Source organism: Aptenodytes patagonicus, chromosome 3, assembly GCF_965638725.1.
Source record: "Aptenodytes patagonicus chromosome 3, bAptPat1.pri.cur, whole genome shotgun sequence".
NCBI classification, from domain to species: domain Eukaryota; kingdom Metazoa; phylum Chordata; class Aves; order Sphenisciformes; family Spheniscidae; genus Aptenodytes; species Aptenodytes patagonicus.
Genome location: NC_134951.1, coordinates 8,545,430 through 8,554,320, shown reverse-complemented (window position 1 = coordinate 8,554,320; position 8,891 = coordinate 8,545,430). Strand labels below are relative to the sequence as shown.

Sequence of the window (8,891 nt, the reverse complement as noted above, 5' to 3'; positions counted from 1 at the left end):
ATCCTGCTTTCTAATAATGGTGAATTTCTGTTGCTTTTCCTCTCAGAATGCCAACAAAAATGCAATGGCTGCTCAGCGGTCATCACAAGCTCATGATCTCCTTGCTTTTCTTTTGTTCTCCTTTGTCTCATCCCAGCTAAAGGTCTCCCCTGAAGCAACCAGCCCTGTGCTATTATAAAAATATAATGGATGTTCTATCATAATTTAGCGCTGTAGATGTTTCTTTCTGGAAGAAAGATTACTTGTAAGCACGGGAAGGCAGTTCACACTTGAGCTCAGAACCCCTGTGTGCTTCTACTATGGAAATACAGTTTTATGACACCAGCTGTCCCGGTACTGAGAACCTACTCTGGCACTGTGAGCACATCATGAACCTTACCTTGCACGAATTCATGTGATTTGGCTTAAACAAACTGGCTGAGTTCTTCAAAACTGATTTCAGAGCATTTGTATTTGCTGCTCTGTTGGCAGATTAGTATTACTGCTCTATTACTGCATCCCCAAAGAAGGGCAACGAAGCTGGAGAAGGGTCTAGAGCACAAGTCTTCTGAGGAGCGGCTGAGGGAACTGGGGTTGTTTAGCCTGGAGAAAAGGAGGCTGAGGGGAGACCTCATCGCTCTCTACAACCACCTGAAAGGAGGTTGTAGCGAGGTGGGCGTTGGTCTCTTCTCCCAAGTAACAAGCGATAGGACGAGAGGAAATGGCCTCAAGTTGCGCCAGGGGAGGTTTAGATTGGACATGAGGAAAAATTTCTTCACTGGAAGGGTTGTCACACATTGGACCAGGCTGCCCAGGGAAGTGGTGGAGTCCCCATCCCTGGAGGTATTTAAAAGATGTGTAGATGTTGTGCTTAGCGATGTGTTTTAGTGGTGGACTTGGCAGTGCTAGGTTAACGGTTGGACTTGATGATCTTAAAGGTCTTTTCCAACCTAAACGATTCCATGATCAGAAACAATTTTTTTTTTTAAATGGGAAAACTAAACAGCACTTAACTCTGAGAGTGTATGGTTACCTCAGACATGTCTACTTCCCTGCCATAGCTCATTTCTAAGTTACGAGTTGAGCAGTTCTACAACTGGCTGCTACCCAGTCTGTAAAGAGAGAAGTGACGGAAGTATTACCGCTTGCGGAAGAAGGGGTAGGAGACTCAAGAAGAGTACAGGGATCTCGTTAGGTCGTGCAGAGAGGAAATGAGAAAGGCAAAAGCCCAGCTGGAACACAATCTGGCCGCTATTGTTAGAGACAACAAAAAATGGTTCTACAAATATATTAATGACAAGAAGAGAGCCAAGGAGAATCTCCATCCTTTATTGGATGCAGGGGGGAACATTGTCACTGAGGATGAGGAAAAGGCTGAGGTACTCAATGCCTTCTTTGCCTCAGTCTTTAACAGGCAGACCAGTTATCCTCAGGGTACTCGGCCCCCTGAGCTGGAAGACAGGGACGGCGAGCAGGATGAACCCCCCATAATCCAAGGGGAAGCAGTCAACGACCTGCTACGCCACTTGGATGCTCACATTTCTATGGGGCCGGATGGGATCCACCCGAGAGTGCTGAGGGAGCTGGCGGAGGAGCTCGCCAAGCCACTCTCCATCATTTATCAGCAGTCCTGGTTAACGGGGGAGGTCCCGGATGACTGGAGGCTTGCCAATGTGACGCCCATCTACAAGAAGGGCCGGAAGGAGGATCCGGGGAACTACAGGCCTGTCAGCCTGACCTCGGTGCCGGGGAAGATGATGGAGCGGTTCATCTTGAGGGCGCTCACAAGGCATGAGCGGGACAACCAGGGGATCAGGCCCAGCCAGCACGGATTCATGAGAGGCAGGTCCTGCTTGACCAACCTGATCTCCTTCTATGACCAGGTGACCCGCCTAGTGGATGAGGGAAAGGCTGTGGATGTGGTCTACCTGGACTTCAGTAAGGCCTTTGGCACCGTCTCCCACAGCATTCTCCTAGAGAAGGTGGCGGCTCACGGCTTAGACAGGTGGACTCTGCGCTGGGTCAAAAACTGGCTGGACGGCTGGGCCCAGAGAGTTGTGGTGAATGGAGTTACATCCAGTTGGCGGCCGGTCACGAGCGGTGTTCCCCAGGGCTCAGTTTTGGGGCCGGTCTTGTTCAATATCTTCATCAATGATCTGGAGGAGGGGATCGAGTGGACCCTCAGCCAGTTTGCAGACGACACCAAGTTGGGCGGGAGTGTTGATCTGCTCGAGGGTAGGAAGGCTCTGCAGAGGGACTTGGACAGGCTGGACCAATGGGCCGAGGCCAACTGTATGAGGTTCAACAAGACCAAGTGCTGGGTCCTGCCCTTCAGCCACAACAACCCCCTGCAGCGCTACAGGCTTGGGGAAGAGTGGCTGGAAAGCTGCCTGTCGGAAAAGGACCTGGGGGTGTTGGTTGACAGCCGGCTGAACATGAGCCGGCAGTGTGCCCAGGCGGCCAAGAAGGCCAATGGCATCCTGGCCTCTATCAGAAATAGTGTGGCCAGCAGGAGTAGGGAAGTGATCGTGCCCCTGTACTCGGCCCTGGTGAGGCCGCCCCTCGAATACTGTGTTCAGTTTTGGGCCCCTCACTCCAAGAAGGACGTTGAGGTGCTGGAGCGTGTCCAGAGAAGGGCAACGAGGCTGGTGAGGGGTCTGGAGAACAAGTGTTCTGAGGAGCGGCTGAGGGAACTGGGGTTGTTTAGCCTGCAGAAAAGGAGGCTGAGGGGAGACCTCATCACTCTCTACAACTACCTGAAAGGAGGTTGTAGCGAGGTGGGTGTCGGTCTCTTCTCCCAAGTAACAAGTGATAGGATGAGAGGAAATGGCCTCAAGTTGCTCCAGGGGAGGTTTAGACTGGATGTGAGGAAAAATTTATTTCCCGAGAGAGTGGTGAAACATTGGACCAGGCTGCCCAGGGAAGTGGTGGAGTCCCCATCCCTGGAGGTATTTAAAAGACGTGTAGATGAGGCGCTTAGGGACATGGTTTAGTGGGCATGGTGGTGGTGGGTCGACGGTTGGACTCGATGATCTTAGAGGTCTTTTCCAACCTTATTGATTCTATGATTCTATTTGAAAATGACAACACAACTAACTTGAATGGGCGATACAAACCCCTCTTGTTAACTGTAATTTCAAAAAGGAGGCTTCCATTTCTGGAGAAGGGATGAACGTAGCATTACGCTCCTCAGAAAAAGGAGTGGCTCTTTTCAGGAATAGAAAGTTAGCGTGCAACCACAAGAGTTTGTACGCTTTGAAATTTTCTGGAAAGGTTAACTTTATTGTGTATTTTGCCTGTGTATACACACAGAACTTGACAAGTGATAATCCATACAGTAAATTCAAAGTAAATATTAATTTTCTCAGAATTCCTAGACTGCAAAAACCATTATTATTTTTGAAGCGCTTCACTCACTTCTTTCCAAATTTTCTCCTCTATTTTTGAAGTATCATATTCTCGCAGCATATCAAACTCTAGCCATGGCTGGCTCCACTTCTGTGCTTCTTTCATTTTTTTTTCAGGTAGCTCAAACTTTATTCCTTTTATATTGTATTTTGGCCTTTCCCACCGTTTTGACCATGGTTTAGGTTTCATTCGTACCTGCAGCTAGGGTGAAAGATTAGTAACAACAACAAAAAAAAATAATCAAAAGGTATGAAGTGATCAGAATTTTGATTGTGAACTTAGCAAAAGGTGAGATAACTGCTGCTTTAACAGAAGGAAAGTAAGAGAAAACAGACCAATTTGCCAGTATGTTAAGGAACTACTACTTTACACTGTTAGGAGAAAAGGAATTCTTTGTGTCTGCATGGCTGTTGTCATAGTATCTTGTAAAACTTTTTAATTAACAGTCTTGATTTATTACACAGCCCTTAACCTCACTTTATGTGTCAATTTAACTCATCTTTCGTAGTTCTACTCCTGTTCCTTATTAAGGAAAAGTAGCATGACGGAAAGGTAGGAATGATCACTGTAAGTTACTGAGTTATTAGACAACACTCTGACAGGGTCTGCTGGTTTCTGGATCTTCTCCGAGACGTGGATTTTAGCTGACTCTTCCAAGCTTCTTTCCTGACACCTACCACTCCCAACTCAGTAACAACATTAACAGTAACATTTCTGTGAGAAAAGTTCTCTTCTGTGCACAGTGTTATACAGAGGCACGTGGAGGCCGCTACTCCTTGCATGTCTTCAAAATTAACTGCTGAGGATGGTAGATACTGATATTCTCAACATTCTTTCACTATACAAATGGCATAAAGACTTGACTTATTTTGTATCCTTTTGTCACCCTGGTAACTAATGCAATGGAGAGCTGTTTAACGGCCTTCCAGGGTATCAGTCAGATATGAAGGTTGCCTAAATCATCCTCCTACCTTGTTCACAGGAATTTCTTCGCTGTCTAAGCGAGACACAGGTTTCATATTCATATCGAAAGTACTATATTCAGGGAGGGCATCTCGCAGGTACATCAGGTTGTCATCCAGCCTCTTTTCTAGCTTCAGGACCTCGATCGCCTGGATTCGAGGATTGTATAGTTCATAACATATTTCAACACCTTCGAGAGAGAAAGTCTGGTTTAATGCACCAAATTCATTAGAAACACTAAAACCAAATTAGTATTTCTTCAGTGTTATACATTCCTGTATTATTCAAGAACTTATCAGAGAACTACAGTATACGGTGCGGTGTGCAGATGTGATTGGACACGTGCATCGCATCCGCGCAGGCAAACGCAGACTTCTTTTGTAAGTCAAGGCTTTGATAACAGAATGGCTTAAGAGACACTGAATGGCTTGAATTTGAGGAAGACGAGCTTGGGTTTTAAACTTCACTCCCTTTTGGTTACAATGGCTGTTACTGTCTATCTCATTGTACGTGTAGTGTATATAAAGAGGCACCCACCCCTTTCACATTTGCTCTCAGAACATCACTATTTGCATCTCCCCCCATTTTGTCATAAAACAGAATATGAACCTATTACAAAAAACTCTGCTCATCTGTTGCTTGTTAAACAGTTCATGCGTATGGCCCCAGTTCATGCAAACACAGCGCTCAAACCGGGCTACTATTTACATGGCTAGCAGTAGACTGCCCGGGCTCAAATATAAGCACGACCATAGCGGATCACATTCAGTCTCCTCAGAATACAGATCTAAAAATCACTAAGCGTATGGACAAAAAATTACTAAGCCGTTCCACGCCTTCAAATATATAGCGCACCAACATCTCTGTGTATGCAGTTTTAATCCTGCAGTACCCCCTAGTAGGTAGACTCACAATTTCACTTTAATCTATTCTCATCCCCTCCACAGACTAAATTTCTACACCAGATATCCCTTCGCATACAACTTCAACCTTTTTTGCTTACCATTTCTAGCACAATTACCGCAGTTAAAAACCCACCTTGGTCTTCGATAACATTCCGAAGGACAAAGGTAGCGCCAAGTCCTTTTCCTCCTCTTTGAATGCAGATGCCTACAAACCGGTTGGATTTCTCATTGGCGTATGGATCTGCAGTAGTAACGGCAAGTACACTGCCTGCCAAAAAAAACCACCACCTTTAAAATAAATAGACTGTTCCAGTCAACATGTACCAAAATGTGGGAAGAGAGTCAGACAAAGCGCATGCATTTAGGTCCGTTTTGAAATGTTTTATTTTCCAAGAAAACTGCCAGAAACAGGATAAACTTCTAACATGCCCTGAATTAATATACGTTAAAGTGATTCTGCAGCTTAACTGTGAAGCTTCTTCACCTGTATCTTTTACTCTTCCTTATGCAAACTGAATACAAATAATCCAATGTATTTTCCTTTCTTGAGCTTTACTGGTAAACCATACGCTAAAGTGCAGGATTTAAAAAACATGTAAGAGACACGTTAGTATTATATTTTTAATGGAAACGGGATGTAAATATGAAATTAAAATATGACGCAGTATGTATAGAAACACATACCAGTTGATCTAACATCCCTGACGCTGTGATGTCCTATATTCTACAACATGCAACCACACTTTTTACCATCCCACCCAACAAAAAATATTGATGAAATTATGAAAGTTCTAGCGCTGTTACTGACCAACATAGAACTCTGGGATGTTGAAGACTTTTCTTCTCTGTATCATATCCTTTCTTTCTATATAGAATTTAAGAGGATCTGTTCTCCCTCTGGGAGGTATAAATTCAGGGCTCAAGAACCTGTAAGAAAATCCAAACTTTTGTAAGTATAAAGCAAAAGCATTTGCATAAAAAGTGCTAGGGAAGTCCAAGTATTTGGCCTAAAAATTAAAAATTACCACCTGTTAACCCCCAATACCAGTTGCCTTTTCAGGGATATGAACTGCAGTTCATGAAGTTACCTTTTTTTTTTTTGGTTATCCAAAAGGTCTTTTGTGGGGTTTTGTTGTTGTGGTGGTTTTGTTTTGTTCTTTTAAACAGATTTTTTTTCAAAAACAACAATAAATGTTGGTCTCAGAGGAGCTGACTAGAAGAGGACAGTTCAGTTACTGCTGTCACAGCTTAGGAACAGGTTATTTCATGGTTTAATTGTAATCCATGTGACAGAACACTTACTATTTGATGACTTCATAGTAACAGATATGGAACAATCTATTACCAGTTTTTACAAACAGCCAAACAGAGCCTTCAGGAGACACCACCAAAATGTTCTTTTGTGTTAGAGAAGCTTAAAGGGACTTTTAAAACTATCTTCTGCTCCAATAAATTAAACCATGCCAAGGAATCTCCCCACGCCCTGGAACTCAGTTGTCTGACTGCTGGGTTGAAGGCACGCTTCCTGGCACGGTACTGGCCTGGGCCGAGGACCATTTCCAAGAGACCATTTGGATGTGGTCACCCTGGTTTGGATGGTAAGACCGCTTGGCCTCAGAGCTAGAGGATGAAGCTGGACACATTTAATTCACTAGTACAGACGTATCTATCTTAAAAGTCCTGGATCTGGCCAGGAGAGAAGTGCCCAACACAGAAAAGGAGGACAAATGCAAACCTGCCTTACAAGCCTGACAGGGGCTGCGGGGGGAGCACAGGGCAACGTGTGCGGCAGCACAGAGGTTCTGGTTGGTGCTGCTGCCTACGGGCAGCCACATGGACAATGAACAACATCAAGCCTACTCAGGATCTTCAAAGCTGCACAATCTCAGGAGAAGAAAACGTCATTTAAATGTAGCTCCCTGTTCTGCCCAGCTGCCGCATCACACACTGCATTTCTTAGAAGAGCCATGGAGGCTCTTCACTTCTTAATGATGTTTCCATTAACAGATCTGAAGACAGAGTGGAAATTTTTATAGTCTGATTTTTAATACCTTCCCCGTTCTTAGGCTGCCTACATGCTACGGGATATTTTATTTTGGTGGAGGAAGATGAACAATACAGTACTATCACTCTCCCTCCAGACACAGCACCGCAGTTTTAACCACCGTGTCATTTAAAGCAATGCAAATGGGTTGAGGTGACAACAAAAATACTCAGAACAAGAGACGTCTCATGAAGGTTACTGCTGCTGACACCAGCTCCATTTCACAAACAGTAATGCATGTGCTCACAGTTGATCTCAAGGTCTAAGGCAAAGGCAGACACAGGACCCATGTCCCTGTCACCCTGTGGCATACTGAAGAGATGCATGCCTTGAACAGAGAGAACCTCACACATTAACCCCAAATTTGCAAAAGTGTTTACTGCTATACATTTTTTTTCATGTTTCACTGCTTTCAGCAACTCCAGAACACAGTATTTTAAGGTGTTTTAAACATATTTCAACATAAACGGTCTTTGCTAGAACTTTACAACGCTTTTTGCCTAATAATGCCTTGGAGCTTTAAGGAGGTGCTCGCACCATTACCAGCCTGACAGCAGACCCGAACACAAGCCCACTGCGACAAGCACCAGGACACCCTACCTCCTCTCCTCTCTCTGCTTCTGCTTGTCAATAATGACGGGCTTTGGAGGCGGCTGAAATTTTGCTGGCTTTCCATCGCTGTTAATTCGGTACCCCGAGGAAGAAAAGCACCCTGCAAAAATAAAATAATTAAACCCCCCCCCGTGTTTTCAAGTTGAACTGCGCAGTTCGAGAACCCACTCCCGCAAAGCAGGCCCGGGGCACCCCCCACCGAGGGCACCCCCCACCCGACTCCGCTCTCTGGGCAAACACGCCGGGGCGCGCTGAGGGACAGGGACCGGCGGCGGGCAGCCGCTCCCCGCCGCGGGCAGGAAGAGGGCGCCAGGCAGGCGGGAGATCAGGGGCACGGGCGGTGCTCACTGGCGGGCCGGGCGGCGCCGAGGCCCACCGCGCCGGCGGCGGCGCTCCGCGGCAACAGCCTCCCGCAGGCGGCTGCCATGGCGACTGCGGCCGCTTCCGGCCTGCCGGCGCATGCGCGCAGCGCCGCTATGGCGAGCGCGGCGGGCCAAACTAGGCCCAAGCGCGAAGCGGAGCCGCGGCCGGCGGCGCTGCCCTCTCGTGCCGGCAGGGCGGCGCAGGGCCCGGGCCCGGGCTCGCCTCGGCCCCTGTGGGCCTTTCCCACGGCGAAACCTGGCTGTGGGGCGGCCCGGTTCGTACCCGAGGAAAGGGCCCTGGCCCTCCCTGCTGGAGCGTCCGTGGGGCCACGGCTGGTCCCTGCCGCGGGGACGGGCCCCTGCCCCAAGTGGGACCCCGAATGGCACCAGGCCGCTGCGGCTGCCTCCTCACAGGGTGGCGGGCGGCAGCGAGGGTAGTCGGTAGGTGCTGGAGCCCGGTGTCCCTTCAAGGGCGGGAGGAAACAAAGTGGCTCCTTTCACCCCCATCCCTCAAGCAGATTTCAGGTGGGGGAGAAGTACCCAAAAGGAGGACCAGAGGGCACCCCCGGCCCTAAAGCAGACATGGAAGGGGAGAGGGGCAGGTGCTGCGGCATTGGC

At 47.5% G+C, this 8,891-nt stretch overlaps 1 protein-coding gene across 1 annotated transcript; it reads right to left on the bottom strand.

Moving 5' to 3' along the window:
- Positions 1–3,240: 3,240 nt before the first annotated feature.
- On the bottom strand, positions 3,241–8,338 carry MRPL19 (mitochondrial ribosomal protein L19). The gene is made up of 6 exons (XM_076332675.1): positions 8,260–8,338; positions 7,900–8,011; positions 6,064–6,182; positions 5,389–5,523; positions 4,359–4,540; positions 3,241–3,588 (listed from the first exon to the last, which is right to left on the bottom strand). Exons 1-6 carry the CDS (start codon positions 8,336–8,338, stop codon positions 3,373–3,375), a joined length of 843 nt encoding a protein of 280 aa, XP_076188790.1. The 3' UTR covers positions 3,241–3,372.
- Between the last annotated feature and the right edge of the window lie 553 nt (positions 8,339–8,891).